At 42.8% G+C, this 27,951-nt stretch overlaps 2 protein-coding genes across 2 annotated transcripts in view; both read left to right on the top strand.

The window, feature by feature from the left end:
- LOC147035097 (uncharacterized) overlaps positions 1 to 4,145 on the top strand; it is a 37,848-nt gene extending 33,703 nt beyond the window's left edge. The window contains exons 2-3 of the mRNA XM_085893532.1: positions 393 to 444; positions 2,244 to 4,145. Of these exons, the coding sequence (XP_085749658.1) occupies positions 2,250 to 3,914 (1,665 nt within the window). The 5' untranslated portion in view covers positions 393 to 444; positions 2,244 to 2,249 and the 3' untranslated portion in view covers positions 3,915 to 4,145. The remainder of the gene's footprint in view (positions 1 to 392; positions 445 to 2,243) is intronic.
- The window catches only part of LOC147035094 (uncharacterized), a 382,679-nt gene that overhangs the window by 82,817 nt on the left and 271,911 nt on the right, over positions 1 to 27,951 (top strand). The window lies entirely within an intron of this gene.

Genomic DNA, 27,951 nt, shown 5'->3' with positions numbered 1-27,951 from the left:
TCTATTGTGAAAACACACATACTCGCTTCATCTGTGCTTGCACAGTAATGCTACAACCATGAACAATGCATCTAGATGGCATTCTCAGTTTTTTTTTTTTTCCACAGTTGAGAGCATATGTACACCGCACGTAAACACAAGTCCTGCAGCAATAGGATCATCGAGATGATGTGGTGGGTCACGTGATATATGATGTAATCACATTGCGCTATTCCTTTTTTTTTGGGGGGGGGGGCAATAAAGCATTCAAGAAACAGCAAAAACATTTAAATCTTTCAAGATATTTATTTAAGAAAAAAAAACAGATTAATTGTTAAGTGAATCCATATCTATTCATTCAACCAAACATGAATTTCTGATTCTGTACACCTTTAACCTTTGCTTCAGTTTAGAAGTTGGACCCCCTTCTAAAGAGCCTGTGATGCCCTCATCCTCACTGGGCAGGTAAGGGAGATTCCCAATAATGAATTTGCATGTAGATAACAAATGAGATGTTGTTTTGATAACTTCCCCTTCAATGGAGAATATGTGTGTGACGTCACAACATTTGCGATCCTCCATTTTTGGAGTACAAGCAAAGTGCAACTATACGTGGACTGCTTCTTTTTATTGACATTTGTTAAAATGGTGAATCTTTTTGCACTATATTTTGTTTTGACAATCATGCTGATAGAGAGGATTGGTTGTCATATCATAGACAGGTGTGTGTTTTTTTGTTTTTTTACAGATGTAACACACTTAACTTTAAGCTGCCTAGTCCAGGTTAGATTCCCAAACCGACTACAAATAAACTGTCCAATTGGTGCTTCACCAGGAGGGTGTTGCATCACTGGTTGCGCCGACCCTCAGATGAATTGTAAGACGGGTGTCTGCTCGCTTTGTTTAGTTGGTGTCTTTCACAGTAGTTGGTGGCTTTCTTGAAAAGTTGGCAAAGGAAAATAAAGCTTTGGAGCTGGATAGACCTTCTGAGAGTAGTGAAGGAGATGCATGATGGGATGGGATGAGAGATGGATGTAGGTAAAGATATGGAGACATAGATTGAGATAGAGATGGAGACTTTCAGGAATATTTTGCAAAGTGAGAGGAAATATTTCTTTTGTTCCTTTTGTTCTACTATGTCCTGGTCCATTCTTTGTTCTAACTTGTTAATGAACCGCAACTCTGCATTTGAGAAAAAAAAAAGAAAGAAAATTAAAAATGTACAGTAGTGTGTCTAAACACCAACAGAACAAATGACTGCTGCAACCAACCTCATCCTGAAGAATCTGCCAGAGAGAATGCAAAGGAAGTTGTTCCTATTTCTGGTACAAATCAGCATACAACTATGCTGGAGTCTGCACCGAAGAGTCCAGTTTCATGATTATATGCCCAAGAATGTCCTATATATGCTCTGTTGGATTAAAATCAGGACTCCTTCCTGGCCGGGAAAATGTTGTGATGGCATTATTTCACAAGAAGTCGGTAACTGCACGTGAACGGTGGGGTCTGGCTTTGCCATCCATGAATACAGGCCTTGTGAGAAGTGGGTGGTTGTCAAAATGTGTAACAACAACACAAACCAAAATGTCCTGATGGTACTTTTTGCCTATTGGGTTACCTTGTACAGTAACAATGTCAAGCCTACAAGCTTAACAAGCAGCCCCATATCAAAATGGATCCGCCACCAAACAGAATGGACTTCACAATGTTCTTGGGTGTATAGACTGTTAGGTCGCCACCAAACTCGAGTTGTACCATCAATCACGTGCAATAGAAGTCGGCTCTCGTAAGACCAATGGATATTTCTCGAGGATGTGAGATTCCAGTGTTGGCATGCCGAGCACCATGCCAAGCGGACTGCCCTGTGTTCATTGGTGTGAAGAGGCCATCTTTTTGGTCTGATGGTTTTGGAACCTGCAGCACAAAACCAGCTCTGGATATTTTTGTGCATAACCTCCAAAGGAGTTTCCATTCATGCCATGATACTTTGTTTGTGGGAAAAGGAACATGTCTCACAAGTCTGATTACACTGAACAACAAATTTCAAAAAATTTTTTTTACTGGAGATGTGTAAAGTGATTAAGACTAATTTGGGTATGCTGATTTCAAAAATCATAACCGTTTTGCTGTATCACGTCAGGATTTTCAGGAACAGAAATATTCCCATTGCCTAGAAGTCAGGATTTCAATGAAATTTACATATGTCTTTAACATGTCTATTTCGTACAATTGTTGTTAACTTGTGTTATATTTCTTTCTTTCAGATAAAGATGAGTAGGCGTTCCTGTACCAATCATCCTGACAACTTCTGTTATGTCTGTGGTCGGTATACCAAAAAAGATCAACAGCGAAGTATATCTACAGCAGTGAAAATGAAGGCCGCCTACTTTCACTACTTCGGGTGTAAGGTGGGGGACCAAGAACAGAGCTGGGCACCACACATCTGCTGCACAAGCTGTCACACAACCTTGACTCAGTGGTTGGTGGGCAAGCGCGTGAGCATGCCATTTGCGGTGCCCATGATATGGCGTGAGCCGCAGAATCATCATGATGATTGTTATTTCTGCTGCACAAGCATCGCCGGCTTTAACAAGAAGAATAAAGGTCACATCAAGTACGCTGACTGCGTCTCTGCTCGTAAACCTGTGCCTCATGATGACGAGAACCCCGTTCCAACACCTCCAGCTGATCAGAACATAGCTGTAAGCAGTGGTGAAGAGGATGGTGATGATGAACCTTTTGAACCCGACACTCAAGAATCACACCTTCTGAACAAGGGAGACTTAAATGATCTTGTAAGAGATCTCTCGCTGTCAAAGGCGAAGGCAGAGCTGCTTGGATCAAGGCTGCAGCAGTGGAATCTACTTGAACCTAACACCAAGATATCCTTGTTCAGAGCACGTCACAGAGACATGGCTGAGTTCTTTGAGATGGAAGACACGATGACATTCTGCAGTGACATCAACGGTCTGTTGAAAGAACTTGGGTGTGATCACGATCCTGCAGAAGGGCGCCTCTTCATCGACTCGGGGAAGAACAGCTTGAAGGCTGTTTTGCTCCACAATGGCAACGAGAAACCATCAGTCCCACTGGCTCACGCGTTCGGCATGACAGAGACCTATGAGACTATGCGGCAGCTGCTTGATTCCATCAAGTACAATGACTTCAACTGGAACATCTGCGGAGACTTGAAAGTGGTGGCGCTGTTGTTAGGGCTGCAGTCAGGCTACACGAAATACATGTGCTTCCTTTGTCTCTGGGATAGCAGAGACGACAAGAATCACTGGACGAAGAAAGATTGGGAAGAGCGAAAAGAGCATGTACCTGGTCGACACAACGTGAAGCATGTCGCCCTTGTCGACCCAGCCAAGGTTTTCCTTCCACCACTCCACATAAAGCTCGGCTTGATGAAAAGTTTTGTACGGGCAATGGATCTGAATGGGCGTGGGTTTTTTGGCAACCTCAAGGAAAAGTTTGGCAACACCTTGTCGGAGGCCAAGATCAAGGCTGGTGTCTTTGTTGGACTGCAAATCCAACAGATTATGAAGGACGAAACTTTTCCGACAACTCTAAACCCCAAAGAGCTGGCAGCGTGGAGGAGCTTCAAAGCTGTGACGGACAACTTCTTGGGGAACGAGCGCGCGGACAACTATGAAGAAATAGTGCAGCAGCTGCTGGAGTCCTTCAGGAAACTTGGCTCCAGGATGTCCCTGAAAATCCATTTCCTACACCAGCACCTGAACTTCTTCCCTGACAACTTGGGAGCAGTCTCGGACGAGCACGGCGAGCGATTCCACCAAGAGATTTCACTCATGGAGACGCGTTACCAAGGGCGGCACAACCCGAACATGATGGGCGATTTCTGCTGGTTCCTGCATCGTGAAACTGACACAGAGCAGCACAAACGCAAAGCCAAATGCCTAAAGCATTATTAATTACATTCTAGTGGAGTTTTTCTGTAATTTCTATAATTTTGAAGCATTCATGATGAAATAAATGAATAAATGAATTTTTGTAAATTTCATTGAAATCCTGACTTCTAGGCAATGGGAATATTTCTGTTCCTGAAAATCCTGACGTGATACAGCAAAACGGTTATGATTTTTGAAATCAGCGTACCCAAATTAGTCTAAATCACTTTACACATCTCCAGTAAAAAAATTTTGTTGTTCAGTGTTATAGGTCATCCAGATCTAGGCCTACCTTTAATGTCATTGGTTTGTTGATGTTTGTAGACCAATTTGCTGATGACAGTCTAATGGAAGCCAAGTCGATGCCCAATTTTACTGTAGGACATTCCAGCATTGTGCATCCAAATAATTTGCCATATTTGGGCTTCACCAAGTCTTCCACAGGCCATAGTAATGTGGTTCGTCAATGGAAGTGCACAACGACATTGATACCTTTCTCCAAACTAATCAGGTGAAAGTTTTTTTTCAATTTGAGCCCCCTACTGTGCTGTACATGTTTGCATGTGTACATTTGCTTCATTGTAGATAGACAATATTAAGGATTGAAATGTGACTTTCTAGGGATGCTTGGGCAGTGGGCATCTCGTTAACCACCTCTGGATTGTCCACTGACCAATTTCCATGGTATTGCAACCAAAACCTTTTCTGACATTCTGGCCTGACACAATATGTTTGATTATACATTGTTGTTTCCACTCCAACATTTTCTGCTCTTCCTCAACTCTCTTCGACTCCTCAGATCTTGAAAAACATCTGTCTCTCCTCCCTCGGAGTCTTCATGGAAAAGCCAATGTGCTGCCATATCTGGCAATCTAATGAGGCAGAATGGTCTGGCTTGCAGTTCCCCATCGCTTCCAATAAATGGTCTGCAACCTCTTCATCTTCAGACATAGACAGTGCCTGGGATTCTTTTTTCACGAAACTACTCTCCCTCCTCCATCAGTTCATAGCTTCATGCCTCCAGCTATCCTCCCCAACATCCTGTCCCTGTTACAAGGATTTATGTAGTGAGCTAATTGACAGTAAGCAGCTTGCCTTTTTCTCCTTCCAAACCCACTGATGGCAACCTGCAGTCTCTCCGTAAATCTCACAATAACTGTGTTTACGTTCTCAGACATTACATAGCTTAACATCACGCTCATCTTCGATCTGACTGAACTCATAATTCTCTCACCATCCACATGATGGGCACTGCTCGTGCTAAGACTGAGTGTATTAACTGTCTATGCAGAAAAGGCCAAGGTACCTAATCAATTTCTTCCATAAGGCATCCATTCCCCATTAATTACTTGTGGGGTCAAGTACTGTCTCTGCCTGCCATTATCAGTGTATAACAGTCAACACAGCCTTCATTCAAAGTGTCATGGAACAATGTCTACACCACAATGGACCAGGGCTGGTGTATCCCATGTCCCACCCACTCTCCCATTCCCTCTTCCAGGCTGTGGAATATAAGGCTCCCCATGCCATGGTATCCCATGACAGGAGGCTGGGTGGAAGTGTTTCATTCTTTCTCACTCCTGGGAGCTTGGTGGGATTGCAGTCTTTTTTTCTCATGATCTTCTATCCAGGACTTCAACTCTGATACCTATTCATACCACCAACTCATGGTCTCTCCCATTTATACCTCTGAAGTTGACTAAACCCACTGAGATCTCTTCACTCCACCTCCTCAAATCCTCAACTGCCATCTTCCTTGTCTCTTGTCCCCCCTCTCTCCCAGCACCACAGAGCCTTTTCTCCTCCTCATTCGGCCCCCTCCCCTCGCTATTCTGCAATACCCCACACTCCTTCAGCAACCCTCCTTACCTCCCCCTCGTCCTACCCTCCCTGCCCCCTCCACCTCCTGCACCCAAAGCCTCCTCCCCTACCTCTTCATTAAAAGTGTGGACCTCAAATATCCGGGGCCTTCGCTCAAACCTTTCAGATCTTTCCATGCAGGTTGCCACTGACAAACCAGACATTATCTGCCTAACAGAAACTTTCCTCTCCCAAGACGTGTCTGACTCCCAAGTATCTCTCCCTGGTTACTCCCTCTTATGGTATGACAGACCTGAGCCTCGTCCTGGTGGAGGTGTTGCTCTCTTCATCAAAGACTCTATTCCTCACTCTCCCTGCACTGCTCTCACTCCCCCACACCCCCAGGAATACCTCTGGCTTCGGCTTCCCCTCCACTCCCACCTCATGTTTATATGTGTACTGTACCGTCCACCTAACAGTGATGACTCCATCTACACCTCACTCTCCGAAAACATGGACCATCTTCTATCTTCTCATCCAAACTCTCTCTTCCTCTTATGTGGCGACTTCAATTGTCATCACGCCAGTTGGCTAGGTGTGGGTACCTCTCTCACCTGCCATGGGACATCAGCAAAAGCTTTCTGTGACTCATTGGGACTGACTCAATCGGTCAACTTCCCGACCCGGATCTCAACCAATGGTACTCCATCTCTTCTGGATCTGATTTTGACAAATTTCCCTGACAATATCTGCTGCTCTTCCTTCGCTCCAATTGGTTCTTCTGACCATGTCCTTGTTAAAGTGAACATCTCTCTGGCTGTTATCAGAGAACCACCTCACCGCCGTCGAGTCTGGCATTTCACTCAAGCCGACTGGCAGGGTCTCCGAGCAGCCATCAAACTTACAGACTGGTCTCCTATCACTACTTTCTCAAACATCAACTCATCCTGGGAATTCTTTCAAAGAAACTTGCTCTCCCTCATGCACAGATTTATCCCCTCTCGTGTTCAGTTGTCTTACCCTTCCTCCCGCCCTTGGTTTACTGAAGCTTGTGGTGAGGCAGTTGTCCTGAAACAACTTGCCTTTGCCTCATGGAAAGCAAACCCAACTGAGGGCAATCTCAGTTCTTTCCACAAAGCTCGGAACAAGTGTGTATCTACCCTCAGGAGAGCCAGAAAACAACATCTTTCTCATCTCAAGTCTGAACTCTCAAACCTCTCTCCCTCCTCAAAATCCTGGTGGCGTTTAATCAAATCCGTTTCTGGTGCATGTTCCCCCTCCATCCCCTCCCTTACCTCAAATGGCCGCACTGCTGATTCCACACGTGATAAAGCTGAATGTCTAAACTCGGTGTTTACAGCTAAATCTTGTGTCCCAAACCCATCACTATCTCTACCCACTTTACCCAGTCGCACCCAACTGTCCCTGGACTATATATCCTTTTCTCCTGACAAGGTGGAGAGCTTGCTTTCAAACCTCGAGTCAGATTCTGCAACCGGTCCAGACGGCATCAGCCCACGTGTCCTCAAAGCCTGCTCTTCTGTTCTTGCTCACCCTCTCTCTGTTCTATTCACCCTCTCATTTTCCCAAGGTCATCTGCCATCTGCTTGGAAATCTGCTAACATCACTGCCCTGCATAAAAAAGGTGCAAAAACAGATCCCTGTAACTACAGACCAATCAGCCTTCTCCCAATCATCAGCAAGGTTATGGAATCCATCATCGCTTCAGACATGAAATCCTTCCTCTTCTCCAATGGCTTGATTTCCAATCATCAATTTGGTTTCAGACCAGGTCACTCTACCCTGAATATGCTGCTACTGCTCTCCCATCAATGGATGGAGGTCCTCAATGCCAGACAGGAAATCCGAGCCGTATCCCTGGACATATCACGTGCTTTTGACACAGTCTGGCACCCTGCCCTACTCACCAAACTCTCTTCCCATGGTATTCAAGGCCATCTCCACTCATGGCTCGCAGACTTCCTCTCCTGTCGCAGTCAACGTGTGGCCCTAAATGGAGTTCTTTCATCCCCTCTTCCTGTGCAGGCTGGAGTTCCTCAAGGTAGCGTTCTGGGCCCTGTTCTTTTTCTGGTTTTCATCAATGATCTCTCGGACTCTGGAAAATCCTCTATTTCTCTTTGCCGATGACTCCACCCTCTGCCGTACCATCTGTCATCCCTCAGACCGGCAAGCAGCAGCTTCTTCGCTCACTGCAGATCTGGATAAAATCACAAACTGGTCCAACACGTGGAACATGTCTTTCAATCCAGACAAATCTCACACTCTCACTATGTCTCTTCGAAAGGACCGTTTACAAAACCCCCCCATCCACTTTCTCAACAATCCTCTGGAAGAAGTCTTTTCTTTCAAGCTTCTGGGTCTCACTATCTGCCATGACCTTTCCTGGGAAAGTCACATTTCCAACCTTGCCTCAAAAGCCAGTCGCCGACTGGGAATCCTCCGTCGTGCAAAGTCCTTCCTCGGCCCTCTTGAGCTCCTGACCACTTACAAAGCTTTTGTCCGTAGCCTGATGGAGTACTGCTCTCCCCTCTGGGCTGGTGCTCCTGCCTCCCACCTTTCTCGGATTCATGCTGTCGAAACCAGGGCTTTTAAGATCATTGGCATCTCCCGCAATGAAGCTGTCTTTGGGCCTCTCACTCAATCACCGCAGGTTGGTCGGTGGTCTTTCTGTCTTCTACCGACTCCTCTCCAGCCTTGCCCCCCCTGCTCTCTCTGCGATTTGTCCCAACCACATTTCCACAGGGCGCTCAAGGTCCGCCAACAACCCCCTTCTGGTAAAACTACCAAAATCACAAATCACTGCTCATCTTCACTCTTTCATTCCTCTTTTTTCCCGCCTTTGGAATAAACTCCCTCACTCTATTCTTTCCCATTCTTCCCTCCAGGCTTTCAAAACAGCTGTTCACCACCACCTCTTATCTTCCCCCATCCAAATCCTCGATCTTTTCTACCCCCGATAATCCACCCAAGCCCACTTCCTTCAATTCTCCTGATTTCCTTCCTGAAAGTCCCTGTAATGTCCATCTTCTCCTCGCCATGTTCCCCGTCCCATCCCCATCCCTCTCCCTTCCACAGTTCACCTGTGTCTGTTCCCCAATGTTTTGTCCCTTCCACTCCCACCCCTCTTGTCTCATGCCTCCTTGCTGTGAGTTGTGTGTTGGCTCTCATACGAGCCTCGACCAAGGTATACAAAAAAAAAAAAAAAAAAATCCCACCTCTGTTTCACCTAAAACTCTTCTTCTTATAGTATGGTGCATCCATGTGTTCTTCTCTTGTTTTACCTTCACCTACATTTTTTTTTCATTATTTGCCCCATTTTTTCTACTCTTCTTTTTTTTGCCACAACATATGTATAAAGACGAGAAAAAAATGGGAAAGATAACTTACTTTGCTTTGGGTAACATTCGAGTGCACACAAAAAGTTACCATCCTGAGATAGTGGTCTCTATTAACTCAACAAATGTAGCTCCCATTTCAGTCAGCTTATTTCACTAATATCTGTTTTTGCTCTTGATATCCACACGGCATGTGAGTTCCACTGTATCATCCCCATCAGTTATTGAAACTATTGAAACAACAATTTTTGGGCCGATAAGTGCATGAAAATTCTCCTGCAAGTGCTGGGCAAAATTTTGAGCTGGAGTGATGTCAGCAGCAAAGCCTTTGGAGTTTGGCCGGTAATCAAACATAGATTAGACTGCTCATAAGCGTGTACTACCAACGAGCTGTTCTATCAGCTCAAAATCAACATTGCAGAATTTTATGATGAAGCCGAAAACTACAGGCAACTTCATGCAACCACAAACGTAAATCTGTCAGACCAACAAAATCCATATAAAGAAGGAAGAGAAAACTGCAACAGATCTCAAAATGGGAAATTGCATGACTGTTCGTTATAAAGGTTTGGGAGAGTAATTGCAATATCAGGCAAGGATTAGTAATGGTCGTTGAGCCTTGAATTCCATGGAACACCAATTAAGAGCAGCTGCACACAAACCTTTCATCATTGTGCTGAAGGCATGAGGTCGCACAGCATACTGGTTCATCAAACGGGTATACTGAAGCCTTCAAATATGAAAACAGCTTTGGTGGAATGACCAGCCCAGGTATACATCAGTCAAATCTGGCAGGGTCTGTGGGATGTGTGGGAATGTCAATTATGGGTGCGATAGGAGTGAGCACAGAATTCTAAAAAACGATGACACATTGGGAGGAATGTTGGAGAATCCTACTTTCGACCTATCAAAACTTCTAGCAGATGTTAAAGTCCCTGGCTGCATTGGGGACACAGGGAGGTCTTTGGAGGAATTAAATGGCAAGCCTAATTGTAATTATTGTGCGTGACAAAGCATACGTCCCATGACTTTTGGTTCGGATTGTGAACATAAATATGAATGCTTAATGCGTGAATGCATAATACATACATCCAATATATAAAGGTCATTCTAACCACTCACTGACTCACTGATATTAATGTTCGGTATCTTCCTGGTGACGTAGAAACCTGAAATTTCACGTGCCGACAGACATCAAAGCCAGTACACGGGGGGGGGGGGGGGGGATCACAGAACCACTGGAAAGTGTAGGTGAATGAAAATGTAAATAAATGAAAATAAATAAATGAAATAAACAAATGTAGGTGAGCGACCCGAGACGATACGGACGCACAGTTCGTTATTGCTTCCAATGTGTAAGCGTACCCCGCAAGTACATACATAAATTTCATGACTGCAGGTGCATATGAATGTCAAATGTAACTACCTCTGTTAGTCCTCTCTCAATAACAGTAGTTTTGCAAGTCATTCAGAAGAAGACTTTGTAAAAAGGATTTTGCCGGATAGAGCAACCTTACAACTTCACAATCCATATTATATTGCTGAGAGAGGAAAGTGACAGAAAACAGGCTTGAGCAGTCAGAAAGAGATCTGTTCCTTGGAATCTGGAAATCTGCACAACTCTGCTTTCTCTCTCAAAATTCCATTCACTTAAAAAAAAAAAGAAGCTTATCGACAACAATACATCGAAACATATTATTCTTGCATCGTTACTTCCTGGAATTCTGATGTTCTGTGGAATCATGGTATCACGGTGATACATTTCTTGCGAAGGCCCCCTCTGTGATGATGACCTTGTGGTGGTGTCGAAGAAACACAAACACTTTTTTATAAATTCCCAATCTTGAGAAATCTGTGAAACAAAATAATTTTCTCAACTGCCTGTGCCTTCAGTCTCGCTTTGCACTCCAGAGCCATGGAAGGCAAATTAACTTTAAGCTCAGCAATTTCACTCGTAGGTCACAGGCCCACAGTCTGTGCCCTCACTCAGAGGGCATATCCGCAGAGTTTTAACTGTTGCCTTGAGCCAGACCATATAAGTCTGAAGACCCTGGAATACTTACATTAGCTACAAGGTTAGAAAAGAAACATTAGTACAAGCTTCCCTCTGTGGGTTGTTTTGCTTAGTCAACACATTAGCTCAGCTACCTGAAACTATGAACTTTAATCTGCTAATGTCACAGTAATTAAACTGAAAACTACATGATTCACAGATGGACTGTAATTCTTTTGGTCAGATATAAAACTTTGATATAATTTGAAGAATTGGCATTTAGATTCACAAGTTCTGCATTGTCAATAACCTTTGAAGTATTTTTTTTTTTTGATGTACCATACTCTTAACAGAGTGTCGGTGCTGCCAAAGCAGTTTCTTGGCAATGGTTATACTGGAGAGTTTGCCATTACCTTCCCAGCATTTGTCCGTGCTCTATCTTTTAAATGCAGAGCATCAAGCGGGATAACTGAGGTCCCTCGTCAGGGTTCCCATGATGGATGGGTTTGTGAGTAACCCTTGTGGAATTCATACCAACATCTACAAAAGGGCAGAAGGTAACCGAGCTTTGTTCACAGTCAATACACTACGCTGGTGGAGGAGTGGTGACACGCCAGAAGAAACCACTCACCAAGACCTCCAAAGGAATTACAATATGGAGAACCACCATGATACCCTTTGGAAGGTGGAGCCCCCAAGTGTGCCAACTGGGTTTGAAGCTTCTGGGGATGAAGGCAATTATGCTTTCAATTATTTGCGTTGTAATGATGCCTCACACTTGAAGCCTTCATTGGGCGGTGTGCGGTTGAGGATGCGTGAAGAACGAAGAATAGGAACCTTTAGTTTAGGATGTTTGAACGTGACCACACCTAATTATCATCTAGCACTTCAACATCTGATGGTCATGCTGAAAAACTACCGTTATGACTTCATAGCTCTCATTGAAACCCACAGCATTGGCCAGAAAGAATTAGGCAACGGTCACAATGTGATGTCAAGTGGTGAAACACACTATGCAGGTGTTGGTATACTGATGTCCACACAGGCAAAAAGCAGCTGCCTTGCCACCTACATTTCAGATCAAATTATGGCTGCTTGTTTTCGGTTGAGGAAAGGTACCCTTCTGTTTGTCTCTGTCTATGTGCCTACATCTACTGCAGCAGATGACGCCCTCTACAAGCAGCTGCAAGACATGATCAATTCCAATAAAAAATAATTGTGACACTTGTCGTGACTGGTGACGTCAATGCAAAACTTGGAAACCAATGTGTTCCTCTCATCATGGGACCACATGGTTATGGTGCCAGAAATCCAAGAGGAGACAGACTGGTTGAATTTTTCATGGGTAACAACATCACTGCTGAATACTACTGGTTTCCCAAATGATCTCCTCATAAGGTAACTTGGATCAACAGGGCAAGAAATGCCATCGATCACATTCTAATCGGCACAGAAGCAGGGAATCGCCTGACCGATTGTCGGTCCTACAGTGCTTGCTTTGACAATGACCATCGCTTAGTAATTTGCAACCTGAAGTGGAACTTCTGTCTCCTGCTGCTGTACATGGACTGTGATCTCAACGTCCAAATGTTGATGCCCGAAAGTCAGAAGTAACGTCTGATGACTTTTGTTGGCTAGTTAGATAATGTGTTGCACAATGTGACTCTTGAAGTTATCGCACGTACCATACACGTAACTCGTGAGACCTGTGGCATGCAAACATCTCAGAGGAAACAGCCCTATTTGTCTGCCACAGCGCTTCAACGAACTGAGCGCAAGAGGCAGGTTGTAGGCACTTTGGAATTCACACGTATGAGGGATGAGGTCAAACACACATGTCAGCAGGATCTTTTGACGAATGGTTGGTGGCAAATATAAACACAATGAACCAAGCACACTGGGATTATGACTCCAGAACTCTGTTCATAACTGCTGATGCTCTTCGTCAGAAATCCTGTGCCCCTACGGTGAACATCAAAGATGCAAAATGCTTGGTATTGGAGTCAGTCGAAGAAGAAATACAACATTAGCATCAATATGCTCAGGAGCTATTAGAGTCCAACTGGTCCCTTTTGACCCACCACACAACTAAGGTTGAACGAACTCCACCAGCACCAGAAGAAACCAAGAAAGCCGTTCAGGCACTGAAAAACCATCGGGCTACCGGAGTTGATAATGTCACATCGGAAGTTCTTAAAGCTGCAGTGCAGGACCCAGAAGTATTTAAAGCCCTCCACAAAGCAGTGTGTATAATCTGGAACACCGGAAAGTGACCACCATCGATGACCAAGTCGTTGTATATTGCTTTGCACAAAAAGAACGACAGAGTGTCTGTGCAGCAATTACAGAATGCTTGCATTAATCAGCCATGAAAGTAAGATCATTCTCCATGTGTGTGAATGCAGACTGGAAAGAACCACCAGTATTGAAGTAAGAAACACCCAATTTGGATTTTCACGTGGTAAGGTCACAACTGATGGGATCTTTCTTCTGAAAGGTGTGGCCGAAGCTTACTATGCAGGCAAACACCCTCTCCACCTGGTCTTTGTTGATTACAAGAAGGCATTTGACTCTGTCAACCACACACTATTGTTTACAAAATGGTGGGATTTTGGGATGGAAGAGGATGTGATGTGACTGCTTGAGGATCTCAACATCAACTCAAAAGGTCAGCTCCGTTGGAAAGACCGGGTGACAGACGAGTTTGAGTTTGAGATGACAGACACCAAATGCCTCATGCAGGAGTGGTATGAACGCACATCACACATAAGGGCACCCAATGTAAGTGGTATCTCCATAAAGGAGATCAGATACGCTGATAACCTCGTGATGATGGTGCGATGCAGAGCTGACGCAGAAGGGATGCTTGCTATCCTGGGTGACATATCAGACGGATAAGGGCTAGTCATCCATCCCGGCAAGATGGAATACATGCTTGCCCAACCAACAATGGATGACAACACTATCACATTCCGCTTGATACCAATACCCTGCGTTACATCTTTATAGTACCTGGGCATATCGATCAATCACACTTTAGATGATAGCAAGGAGGTGCAAATGTGGATAGGTATGAGCAAGTCCATCCTTCGGCAGTGTAAATACCTGCGTTCCATCCGAGTCAACCAAGAATCAAAGGCGCAGCTTTCTCAGGTGCTAATCATGTCAAAAGCACTGTATGGTGCCACCACCTTGTCATTGAAGGTAACTGACGTCATGTGACTCGACTGCTTTGGCAGAACTATCTGGTGACACCTGCTCGACATTAAGTGGCACGATCGTGTCACAAATGAGGTTTAAAAAATTTATTTATTTATTTATTTGCATACACTGTCGAGACTCATATGAAAGCAAACACAATGTACAACAAGGGGAGCAGAAAACAAGAGGGGCAGGGGAGGGAAGGAAAAAACAGTGTGTAACAGAGACATTATGTGATCTGTGGAAGGGAGAAGGATGGGGTGGGGTACACAGGCTAAACAAGATGGACATTACAGGGACTTTTAGGTCCTTCCACGACAGGAACTTTCAGGAAGGAAAGCAGGGAATTTGAAGGAAGTGGGTTTGGGGTGGATTAACAGGGGTAGAAAAGATAGTGGTTTTGGATGGGGGAAGATAAGAGTTTGTGGTGAACAGCTGTTTTGAAGGCCTGGAGGAAAGAGTGGGATTGAAGAGAGTGTGGGAGTTTGTTCCAAAGGTTGGGAAAAAGAGGAATGAAAGGGTGAAGGTGAGCAGTGATTCTTGATTTTGGTAGTTTTACCAGAAGAGGATTGCTGGTGGACCTTGAGCACCTTGCGGAAATATGGGGGTGGACATATCTCTGACAAAGCAGGGGTGGGGAGGGGGGCGAGACCAGAGAGGAGATGGTAGAAGACTGAAAGACCACCGACCTGCTTGCGGTGACAAAGTGAAAGACCCAAAGACTCAGCCTCATCGCGGGAGATACTAATGATCCTAAATGCCTTGCTTTCCACAGTGTGAAGCCGAGAAACGTGAGAAGTGGCAGCACCAGCACAGAGAGGAGAACAGTTCTCCATCAGGTTATGAATGAAAGCTTTGTTTGTAGTCAGGAGTTCAGGTGGGCCAAGGAAGGACTTTGCAGGACGGAGGATACCCACTCGGCGACTGGCTTTGGAAGCCAGCTTGGAAATGTGGCTCTCCCGGGAAAGATCATGGCAGATAGTGACACCCAGAAGCTTGAATGAAAGGACTTCAAGAGTATAGTTTAGAAAGTAGATTGGAGGAGGGGGGGGGGTTCCAGACGGTCCTTTTGGAGAGACAGTGAGAGTGTGAGATTAGTCAGGATTGAAAGGCATGTTGAACCAACTTGTTGGTTGAACCAACTTGTGATTTTATCCAGATCTGCAGAGAGTGAAGTTGAATAAAGATGATCGGTGACCGATGGTGCTTCAGCGGTCGATATGTTATGGAACACAAGGCAGCATGGCTAGGCCATGTGATTTGGCACGGTGGACTGGCAGCAGCTAATGTGGATGGTTTTCCAGAGGGATGTTGTCTTTTGGTAGGTCGACCACAAATGCGTTAGGTTGATATAACATCCGAGAGTGGTTAGGGTGCAATATTACTGAACTCAAAATGGTAGCGCTGGAGAGACTGGTTGTGTCAAAAGCGGCGGCAGTGGTTCCGGTGGTTTATTATTTGAGGAGGCAACCACAGGCTTATGCCTATTTCGAATGATGATGATCAAGCAAGGAAGCAGCAAATGCCATTTTCAATGTTTTCGGTATGACTTGGCTGGGGATTGAACCACTGACCTCCTTGACTCAGAGCAGACACTCAGACCAATCTGCCACTGAGTGTGATTAACATTTGAGCAACTGAATAAAATTTCATCCAATCTTTAGTTGCAAGAACAGAATGCATTTTATATCCCCCCCCCACCTGCTTTGGGATCCAAACTTTGGAGGAGTAGTTTGATGTTAGGGCTGCAGGTCCTTTAATCGGCCTCAGTGGCATAATGGTAAGAGTGGATAGTAACCCCCCCCTCCCCCAAGCCTGACTCTTTCCAAGTTGCCAGTTTTTCTTCTCTCAAAGTCTGTGGCTGTATCCATCTTGTTCACCCCCTGTGTCCTCCCCAAGCCATCATACTTCATCCATTATTTGTTGAAGTCCTCCTTTATTTTGTCCCTCATCTCTGCTGTTGTCTCCACCCCTCCCCTCTGTTCTCTTTCTACTGTTCATTTTGTTTTGTTTCTTTCTGATCCATTCTATGTCCGAGCTCCTTCACACTGTATCCAAAAAAACAAACATTTATTTTCTTATTAACCCACCACCTCTCCTTTGATTAGTGACTTGTCAGATGATTTTGGGATTGACAGTAATCATTTAGTATTATTTTTATGACCCCCAACTATCAAATGGCCTCATGATCTCACACTCTTCAATGAACTTGTGTGGGCATAGGAAAAAAAATAAACATTCTCTTGCATGGAGAGTATGTTTTTCTTGAAATATGAGGAGCTCATGCTCACTGTAGTGGTCGATCCATGATAATGTTGGCCAGGCATCATGAAAAGACAACATACAACAGGATTTAACAACAGATAAATCTCCAGTAACAAGTTTTAATTCTCTGAAATGTCTTCATACCAATTGTGACTCCATGCTCAACAAATGGGATGAGATGAAAGCTCGAGTTTCGATTGATGATCCAGATGTTATTGCATTGAATGAGATTTTTGCCTAAAAATGCTTGTGAAGAGATTCAACTTTGTGAACTGCATTCTTTTCAAGGAAAGTCCATCAACTTTTTTTTTCCTGACAGTATGAAGAGACGAATTAGCAGTTTATGTTAAGGACACGATTCCAGCATCTGTTGTTGACATGAATGAATGCTGTTTCCAGAAATCAATTTGGGTAAACATCACTCCAACTGACGAATCAAGGTTGTTGTTTGGGTGGATTTATGGAAGTCCTGCAAGCTCTATGATAAACAATGCTGACTTGTGCTTATTACTAAGGAGAGTAACTGAATTACTACATTACCCAAAGCGGGTAGTTGTTGGTTATATTAACTTCAAGGACATCAATTGGCAAGTACTCCATACATACTGTTGGAGCAGACTCAAGTTCTTTTTTGGATCGTGTTAATGGTTTATTTTGTATTAAATCAAAGATGAACCCACATGGATTCGGGGTGGGGGGGGGGATCAAGAACCAAGCTTGTTCGACTTTTTTTGTCAAATGGGGAAGACTTGCTAATTAATTTGACTGGGTATCCACTAATAATAATGAGTGATCATGTAACATTGTGTTTTGAAAGAGACATTTATTATCAGTTAAAGCATGATAGTAATTAGATTGTAAGAGTTATGATCATTGAGACTGTGACAGTATAAGGAAAAGTTTCTGGAGTGTTGTTAGAAACCAGACAAAACCAAAGAGTGGAATTCCTAATTTACAGCAGCGGGACGGTGTCTTCACACAGAATGATTTACAAAAAGCACAGACACTTGATCATTTTTTTTTGCGAGTGTGTTTACAGTTGAGGATTTGTTGTCAACACCAGTGTGTTGGAAAATAGGAATACACATGTGTACAACTTGAAGTTGAGTTTGCGGAGGAGAAAATAGTCAAACACTTGTTGAAATTAGATGTCAGTAAGTTCCCTGGCCCTGATGGATTGCATTTGTGACTATTGAGTGAGATGTATCAGAAAATATGAAAACCTCTTAAAATCTCGTTTGATAAGCTTTTGAAAGAGGTAGAGGTACCAGAGTCCTAGAAGTAAGCTAATATACTGCCAATCTTTAAGAGATGGATGAAGTGCAATCCAGAAGACTATATTTTTCAGTAAATTTGACATCTGTGGTTGGGAAACCGATGGAAAAGATCAGAGATGCATTGTGAGCCATCTATAGGGAGTTGATCTAAGTGATGAACAGCATGGATTCAGGTGTGGTCGGTCGTATACTTCTCAATTGCTGGATGTTTTAGAGCTGTGGTCATCACAGTCACTCGATGTTGATCACAATCTTGACTGCGAGTATTTGGACTGCAGAAAGGATTTTGACAGTGTCCCTCATGACCAGCTCTTACACTGATTTGATCCATTTATGTAGCTAACCAATGACTCCATAAGCTTGAATGTCATGGAATCATTGATCAGCTACATAAATGGATCAAATAATATTTGTCAGACCACTCACAGAGTTGTAGTACATGGAATTGCATACATTTCTGTTGAGGTGATACCACGGGGCAGCGTTCTTGGTCTGCCTTTGCTCATCATCTTCATCAATGATCTCTCTGAATCAGTTAAGTCGAGTTTAAAGTTGTTTACAGATGATACTAAATGTTGTTTGTTGAAGTTGTTTACAGATATATGATATTTAGTGGTGTATAGGGATGTAGATGGTGTAGCAATCCAGAATATTGATGAGGCCATGAACTGGTCAAGATGCTGATAGCTTCCTTTTTAATGAAGCAAAATGTAAAGTTATTCATTATGGAAGAAGGAATCAGGAGTTTGCATGCACCATTGGCAAGGGGGGTGAAAGCAGAGAAATCAAGCCAGTAAGGGAGGAGAAGGACTCGGTGTGCTCTTTGATTCAAGCTTATCTTTTAGTTGCCATATTGCAGATGCTGCTAAGAGAGCCATTTGCAGACTTGGAATCATTGGGAGAGCTTTTTCATCATTTGATAAAAAGTGGCTTGTATTATTATGCAAAACAATTGTACGCTCAACGCTGGAGTAATGTAATATCATTTGCTCACCTTTTCACAATAAAGATGAAGATTGTCTTGAGGATGTGCAACAAAGAGGATGTAATTTCCTTTTTATATCCTTTTGGATTTTATTTTCTGAAAATACTTAAATGCTCTCATTGTGATGTATGTTGTCCTCAAAGATATGAGTATCAGAGCACTTCATGAAACATGTTCAAATCCCATATAGTTTGTTTATTTGGAAAAGGACACTCATGTCTGTATTATTCTTATGTAAGCTCTCCCATGGGAAACTCTGCAAGAAAAAACAAACTTTCAGCAAGCTATTCTTTTTGTTTCAAGTTACTTCCTCTCAAACTATCATTTGTGTTTATCAATGACATGCAAGCTGATGTTAAAATGTGTCATATATAGATGTGTTTCTTAGAATTTAATAAATTTGGAGACAACTTGAACAAGAGGCCTTTTACATCTAATGTAGGCAAAAGGTGTGTGGAAGGAGGAGGGATAATGTAAATTTGATAAAGGATTTGGAAGAGTAGGTGGGAGGAGGATATTGTCCTGGAGTTGGTAAGAAAGGAATAAGTTGGAGGAAGTTTGAGGAAGTGAGGAAGGGTAGCTGGAAAAGGTGAATGTATGGTATAATGAGGTCAGGGGTCAAAGTCTCACCAATTTTCTTTTTCAGTAAAAAAAATTTAAACCCTTTTCTAAAAATAATTGTAATGAATATCTTATTTGTTTTCAATATTATTTGAATAATTTTACAGCACACATAATATTTAATAAATGTTTGCTATTTAAGCTATTGTTCAGCTTGAGTCTACCACATTTGCATTGATATTCTTTATGTGTAATTAATAATTAGAAGCTTATCCACGAAGAAAATCGATGTTGCTGAGCTCTGCGTCGAGCTGCTCTCTGTAATGAGATCCAGACAGAGAGCACCCAAGTGGTTTGACTAAGTTTCTCCAGACAGTGGGAGCAGAAATGAGTGTGATGGGGTCATTATAGGTGAGCATTATTTGGGTGAGATAGTAACATATTAACCTTGGCATGATTTACTCCTATTATGATTATGGCTTCTCACTGTCTCTCAGGAACATTTTATCTTGGCCTCCTGTTTGTCCCTGCCTTTTAAAGTCTCACCACTATGTTTGAATAACCTTACTTTGCTGCGATACATCCAAATACACGTCATGAGTTGTACGAGACTATTCATCTGAAGTATTACTTGTGTATTTATTAAATGTCATGGAATGATGTGTAAATTATGTATGTATTTTTTTTTGATCCAATACTTGGAGTACTTCCCTCATCCACACTTCTTTATCGTAATTAATTACTTTACTTCACATTTGCTTTATTCAGAGTGCAGTTTTCTTGTTTTATGATGTTTATAAAGCAGTGGTTTTTCTACTGGTCATGGTGCCTTGAAGTGTAGTAGAATCACATGTGTTTCATGTTCATTTTGTTATTAATTGCTGTGTTTGCTATGCATGCTTTCTATAAAGCATTGTGGATACCTCATTTTATTTGGTATCCCTTCTCATACAAGAAAATACAAATAGTAATTTATTCTTTGAGTCCTGACAAGTTGAACATTCATTAAAAAGGAATGGTCTGTGGAATGAATCTGTCTGTTTCAAAAGGGACACTACTGTAATTATTATGTCATGGTACAACCCTAACCAGCGCTGGCAGGATGGCCTAGTCCTAAAGGTACGCACACTCATCTCTAAGCTGTCTAACCTGGGTTCAAATCTCCACTCTGGTATAAACTGCCATTCTGAAGTTTCACAGGCAGTGGGATTCATCGAAGTGTGTGCCGTTCCTCAGATGGACGTTAAACGGGGCGTTCCATCTGTTGGCATTAGTTGCTGGACGTTAAAGGTCCCACGGCGGTTTACGTGAAGAGTAGGTGAGCCATCGCCGGAACCATGGCCAAATTCCAAATTCCTGCTCTAGCTACTGCTGTGAGAAGGTAATGGAAAACCACTCAGTATAACCCTTTCCAAGAAACTGCTTCTGAAACACCGACGCTCTGGAACAGAGCATCAGAATTAGAATCACTCGAACAAAATTGCTTCCACTCTCGTGTCTGCACACTGTACATTGGTTCAAAATTGTGCGATTACAGATGCTTTCTCATCAAATTAAAGCTGACCAAGCATACCCATGATCAAGGGCACTTGGGTTTGGACAAGGGAACAGTGCATCTACTAAACTCATTTCCTGGAGTTGCTTAACAAATCCCAATTTTACAAAAACAATGCAAGAACAATACAATAAAAATTGAATATTTTTACACAAACACCTGGTTTGGTTGTAATTATACTGTGAGATATTTGAGTGCAAACAGTTCAGGGATGGTCTTCAAGGAAATTATTTCATATTAATGTCATGTGCTTTGCAGAGATATGTCAGCAGATCTACAGTCTATTGGTTGGAGCTTTGGTTGGACCAGTCTATTGGTTGGAGCTTAATGGTGAAAGGTGGTTAAAGCTGTTGGTAGACCTTGTAACAAGAAGCCCATTGTCATGGTCTCTTGGATGCAACAATTCACTGTAGTCACATGATCACCAACTGCCCTATGTAGGTTTCCTTCTACCAATCCAACTCCAGCACCTTAAAAAAAAACAATTCCCTCCTCCATATACTTCTACCAGTCCCTGAAAACCGAAAGCCATGTAAACAGTTCACAGGCTGAAATACAAGTATGAAGTATAATACAAAAAGAAGGCAATTTTGTTTGAATGTAACATGTCTGCTAAAACTTTAGTTTGTTGGAACAATGTAAAAAAGCTTTGAACAAACGGATGCAGAAGATTTTATAGCTTATCTAGAATTGCAATTCCAGATAAGGTATTGTCTTCATGCACCATCTGTCTGTCCATCCATCCCTCCTTCTCCTATTTCAGCTTCTCCGGACAAACCGCTGGTCTGATCCGGCTGGAATTTGGCAGCAAGGTTCCACGCCTGACTGGTAATGGGGATTGCAAAGCTCGTTCCGGTCACGTGACTTTAAGTAGGTCAAAATGGCGGACTTAGTAAATTCCTTCAAAAATCTTCTTTTCCAGACTCACCAGTCAGAATGCTCCCAAATTTGAGTTTCAACATTAGGCCCGGGTAGTGGTATTAAATTGCAGAGATAATGCCAATTACTTTACCGGAAGTGTGTCAAAATGGCTGACTTTGTACATTTTTGGGAAAATCGGGTAAATTGCTTCAAAAATCATCTTCTCCAGACCCACCGGTCAGAATACTACCCAAATTTGGGTTTCAACATTAGGACAGGGCCCAGACAAGCTACAGGTCCAGTGGTCCTATTTTTAAAAATTTGTTAGATTTATTTTACATTTCAAGCTGAAAGATTTCAGAAATTCCTCGTATAATTCTGTACGTGCATGCAGACAGACATACTTTGATGATGAATGATGATTGATCAACTGTGGTCAGAAAGGATTGAGCTTGAGAGTGGTTTAGGAGGGGGTTCTCAGACTCATCAAGGTCACTGACATTATTTAATGGTAGATCATCTGGGTCAGTCGTGACCATTGATACCACTTCTTGGCATCCCTTGCCATACAGAACCTTCACAGTTTGCCTCTTTTTGGCCTGTATTTTGTTTTGGGATAGGCCACTGGGTATCAAATTATTTTCCACATGTGGTACAAGCTGTGTATGGGTGGTTATGTATCTGGGTCTAGCTGGGTCCGTGAGCTCATCTGATATGATGGGAAAGGCTTGTTTGACTCTGAAATTAGTTCCAACATTCAAAGCTGCTCTATTAGAGCTGAGAAAGTGGTCCATCATGTTTCGTCTGATTGGTTTTGTGTGCTTGTCTGCAGTACTAGGATTAATCAGCCTCTCATCAGTTATTCTTCCTAGGTGCCCTGAAAAATTCAATAGTGGAGAGTTTAGCATTCTCTACAACTTCACTATTGGGCATGTGTTGCCACTATTAGATGTTCATCATCCTTCAGAACCATCATTGGTGGAAAGCATCAAACTTCTGTATGTACCTGCTATAAGTGGAACAAGTCTGATAGCCATAAAGGAGTGAGCGAAGAAAATCATCTGCATTAACCCTTATATTTGTATGTGTTCTTAAGTGTTAGGCTGGCAGGATGGCCGAGTGGAATGCACACTCGCCTCTAAGCTGTCTAGCCTGGGTTTGAATCTCAGCCCAGCTATAAACTGTCATATTGGTGTTTCACAGGTAGGGTGATTCATTAATGTCTGTCGTTCTTCGGATGGACGTTAAACTAGGTGTCCCATCTGCCACCATTAGTCGGTGGACATTAATGATCCCACTGTGTCATTCACGAGGTGAGCAATTGCCAGCACCATGAACAAATTCCAAATCCATTCCCTAACTACTGCTGGGAAGGCAATGGCAAACCACTTCATGTAACCCTTGCCAAGAAACTGTTTTGGCAGCATTGATGATCGAAGAGTATGGTACATAATAATCATCAGAATCTTTAGCTCTTATTACTCCAAACCATTTTGTTCAAGATCCCGGAAGTATGAGAGGCAGATGGTAATCTGAGTTGAATCTCTTTTTGAGAGATTGATGCAAGATGGTGCTGCCACGGTATTTTAAAGACTGGACAACTTAGAGCTCCTCTCTTTTATCTTGATTACTGTTGAGGGTCGTTGGCATCCAAGAATTGCTTGTTATGATTGCTTCATATTCAGCAAATAATAATTCCTGCATAATATTTCTGTAGATATGCGTGATCAGTGGCAGAAGAAGAATTTTGCAATTCATCATGAATCTCAAAATGTTTTAGCCCAGACATTGAGGGATTATGATGGAGCTGTGGGAAGAAAGACATTGTATCTGACTCAGTCTCCCAAGTGGGTCGACCCACAACCACCGGAGATTAACTCCCAAGATGCCCGAGCAGAGGCATACCACGCATGCATGGCGACTCCCTAATAACATTGATGTGGTGAAAGATTAATTGATTTGGCCTGCACCAGAACATCTCAGAAGTAGTTTCACTCGACTATCTCATTTGACCATGTCTTGTCTTTGTGTTTGGTCAATGAATACTATGAACTGAGGTCTATTTTGTTTTCTGATTTTTTGTTGTAGTTGATGGATAGTTAAAATCATGGCATTGTACTTTCTATTTGCTATAAAACAGGACTTTCTCTCAACCACAGGCACCAGCTTCTCACCATAATTATCCAGATGAGCACTTTGCCAGCACTACTCATGAGGGAAATGTGCAGGTACTTGCAGTACATCATTCTATCACCTCTCTTGAAGATTGGTCCAAAATCCCTATCTCTCTGCTCTTGTGGTACATTCTCAGATCATCGTATGAACTACATGAATTTACAGAGTTGTCGTGATAGCGACCTGTCCCCTCTTTTCCAAACTTCACTTGTGATACCACGTACTCCAGCTGACTTTCCAAATTTTTTTTTGCTTCCTGAGTGCTTCCATCACTTCTTGTCATAACGGAGGAGATGCAATTTCCTCAATGAGGGTCTGTTTGGAAACTTTTGACCTCTGTTTGTAATTGTTTTAAGTATAGGCACCAGGATTGCAGGTTCTGTTACTTCTTTGTCACAGTAGTACCATGTTATGCCTGTGTTGATTGAAGGCCTGTCACAGAATTTAATGAAAGCCTTTCTGGTCATTCGGTTTAGCCACATAATGGAATTCCTTTGCCTTTTCATCCCATCAGCTATTCTGCATCTGTCTCAAAATTTTCCTGTTCTTACTATTGAGTTGGCCTGCTGATGGCTTCGGGGTGCAGTTTGGGATTGTTGTTGTCACTGAGGAATCTTATTTGTCTATCACCATGATTTTTTGTATAAAAAGTTGAGGCTCATGGAAGAGCATAGAGTTAATGCAAGTCAAATCAGTACTTCATACTTTTCCCCCAGAAGTAAATGACCTCACTGGTTGCAGACCAGGCCACTTTCTTAAGGATCTCGTTGTTTGTCTCATCAATTAGGCCATCCTGAGTGTCTGTGATGTTAGCAAACTTTAATAGTTCAGTCAATTCGTGAGTTTTTCAATTTATCTGTCGTAGTTTTTGATTGAAGGTCGAGGTTGTCGTCGTGGTTGCTCTTTTCCAAGGAAATCGTATCTTAAGCTTGCTTCACTCTGACCAGCGAGTAACCTCTTCTCAAGGTTCTCCTATTCCAGATTTGACTCGTGTGAGTGTCTCACCAAGATGTAGTCAATCATGTACCATAGCTTGGAATTGGGATGTTGCCAATTGAACTTGTGCATCAACGTATATCTGATGAAGGTTTCAGTGATGGAAAGGTGGTAGATGTTGCAAAGATCAGCAAAGTGAGAGTAGTTGAGGAGGAAGATAGGGGTCCCATGCACCCCCATGATACATTTTTTTAACTTGCATTTTTACAATCCCTGAGGTGTGTGGGAACAGAATTTCCTTTGTTCCCATTCCAAAAAATGTCCCATGTGGGTCGTTTAGCCGTTTTTTTGTCCGCCATCTTGGATTTCTTGGGATGCAAAAGTAAGGGGTAGGGTAATACAAAGAACCTTTTCACATAGAAAGAAATTAGTTATAGGTACAAATTAGGTATCGTTGGAAAGGGTATGACCTGCACTATCACAAGAACCCGTCAATTATTCAATTAGGGCATCGATGACGTCATCAGGGGTCAAAAAGTCACGTTAAAGGGCCACTAAGTCAAATTTCACACCCATCCTCTTTGTCATCCACCCTGCACCTTCTTCTTCTTCTTTCAGCTGGTCCCGTTCGGGGTCGCCACAGCGGATCATCCGTATGATCCGCATAGTGATTTGGCACATGTTTTACGCCGGATGCCCTTCCTGACGCAACCCTGGTCGCCTCTTACGACACAGGGATATGGTACACCTATTTTAACCGGGGTATACACCGGCCCAGTACACTGGTACTCATTTCGCCGACCTTGGAAGGATGACAGGTTGAGTGAACCCCCTGGTGTATTAATTCAGTGGCTCAACGGGGATTGAACTCAGGACCTTTTGGATCCCAAGCCGCTGCCCTAACCACTGCGCCAACACCAGGCTCATTCATCCACCCTGCACCGAAGTGGATGAATCTTTTGGATTCTACTTTGCTTGAAGGAAAGTGTATATGTATAGGCAGTTTTTAAAACAAAAACAAATTATTTAACTTCAGTACAACATCATTAACCCTTTTCACAAAAATACCGAAAATATTGAGAAAATGCGGTTCTGTATTGAGTTTACTGTGTGTGTGTGTCCTTCGCAGACGAATGATTAATTTCACTGTTTATTTATAGTTTATGGCTATGGTTATTAACATTCTTTTTTGTTACAGGTGAGGCCATTGTAACTACCTTAACACTTTAGTGGTGGTGTTAAATTTTGTCAACTGACAGTGTTGTCTTTTTTTGTTACAGGACGTGCAGACAACTGTTATTTTGATTAATGCTTTAGTGGTTTATTGAATATCTGCTGGCATGCATACCTGCTTGTAGCTGTAGTTTATTGGTGGTGGATAATTGTCTTTTTTTCAGGTAACACCTATTATTGATTAGTGCTCCAGTGGTGGTAGTGCATGCTTAGTTGTAATTAACTGGTGGTGATGGCTTCATCATGTCAAAGGCAAAGAAACGCCGAACTGTTCATGGTTGCAATTTAGAGGAACTGCAGATGCCTCCTCCTGTATGTATCTTAGATGTGAGTGGCATACAGCATGGTGAATTTATACCACTACACAATATAAGGGGTCCTCCCCAGGAAAAGCTTGAGATGTTACATAATCTTTGTGAGAAAAGGCTCCTTCAGTCTCATGATTCACCTGCTCGGATGGAAGCTGTGTGTAGGTTAATTCCAGACAATCTTGATGGTGTGGACCTAGAAATGACAGGCTATCACCGGGGATGCTATCAAGCCTTTACCAAACATCAGGATCGTTTGAAATGTGTCGTACCAGACGATGAACCCTCAACAATTCGATCCCCTCGTAAACCATCAACTTCTTCCAAGAACATTTTTCCACCAGAATGTATTTTCTGTGAAATGCTTGAGACGAAAGTTTCTGGAAGGACTGAACGTTGTGTCCAGTTTGCATCTTTCAAGGGAAAGGAAGCAGCTTGGACTCATATTGAATCCCAAGCCCTAGGAATAGGAGACAATCGTTTACATCGCAAGGTGGCAGGCGAAGATTTGTTTGCAAGAGAGGCTCGTTTCCATAAATCCTGTCATAGTTCATTCAAACTGAGACATGTGAATTATTTACGTGATCAAGCCAACAGAAGTATTGAAAACGAGCAAGATGAAAAGCTTGAAGCTCATCAAAGTTCATTTAATGTAGTTCTGGATTTTATACGTGAGAAGGTAATTGGGCAGAAGGAGGTCGTGCAACTTGGAACACTCCACCACCTATACGTCCAAGAACTTGAACGGTGTGGATTTCCAAATCCAGATTTCAGAAGTGATAAGCTGAAGACCCGACTTCAAAGACACGAAATTAATGAGTGCATTGCTTTCACAAAAGTGTTCCCTGGGGACAGGGGATGCATAACCTACAACCTGGTGTACAGCACAAGCATCTCTGTTGCGGAAGCAGTTACTTAAAAGCATATAGGCTTGGTTCCAAAGACAAGTTTGAGGATGTTGCCTTCCCCTTGCCGGGGAAGACATAACAAGTTCCTTCAAGGGAAAGGGCAAGATCGGACCCCTCAAGAAGTTACAACGTCATCCAATTTATCATGAAGCTTTCAGGTATTTGTTTTATTATCTATGAAATCCCCTGACTATCAAAGTTTCTTTTAACTTTTGTGTGGCAATTCATATAATTGTACTCATCTCCTTTCAGAAAACTTGGGGATGAATGGTCTGTAAAGCCAGAAACGATTGATGATATTGAGGCATTCACATGTCTGATGTACGGCTGCTCCAGACATAAATCTATTGACACTGTATGTGGAATCATGTTGAGGAAGATGGTTGGGGAAGATAAGCAACTGACAACCAAATCTAAGATTGACCTCTCCCGGTTGCCACCTTGCCGAGACAACCTTATCTCACACATTGGTCGAGTGAAGCATCGCCTTGCTATCTACAAGCGAGCAGGTATTCCAATCTTGTGGTCTCCAAAGCCATATGATCCTGAACAAGGTTGGGAAAGAAATGATGACGGTGTTTTGGAGCCAGTGTGGTCTTGTGGCCCAGTACTTCCCCCTACCTTGATAGACTTAGTTGAGAAGACTA

The sequence above is a fragment of the Eptatretus burgeri genome, chromosome 1, assembly GCF_056783735.1.
Source record: "Eptatretus burgeri isolate ZD-2024b chromosome 1, Ebu_testis_v1, whole genome shotgun sequence".
NCBI classification, from domain to species: Eukaryota; Metazoa; Chordata; class Myxini; order Myxiniformes; family Myxinidae; genus Eptatretus; species Eptatretus burgeri.
This window is presented reverse-complemented; position numbering and strand designations above follow the sequence as displayed.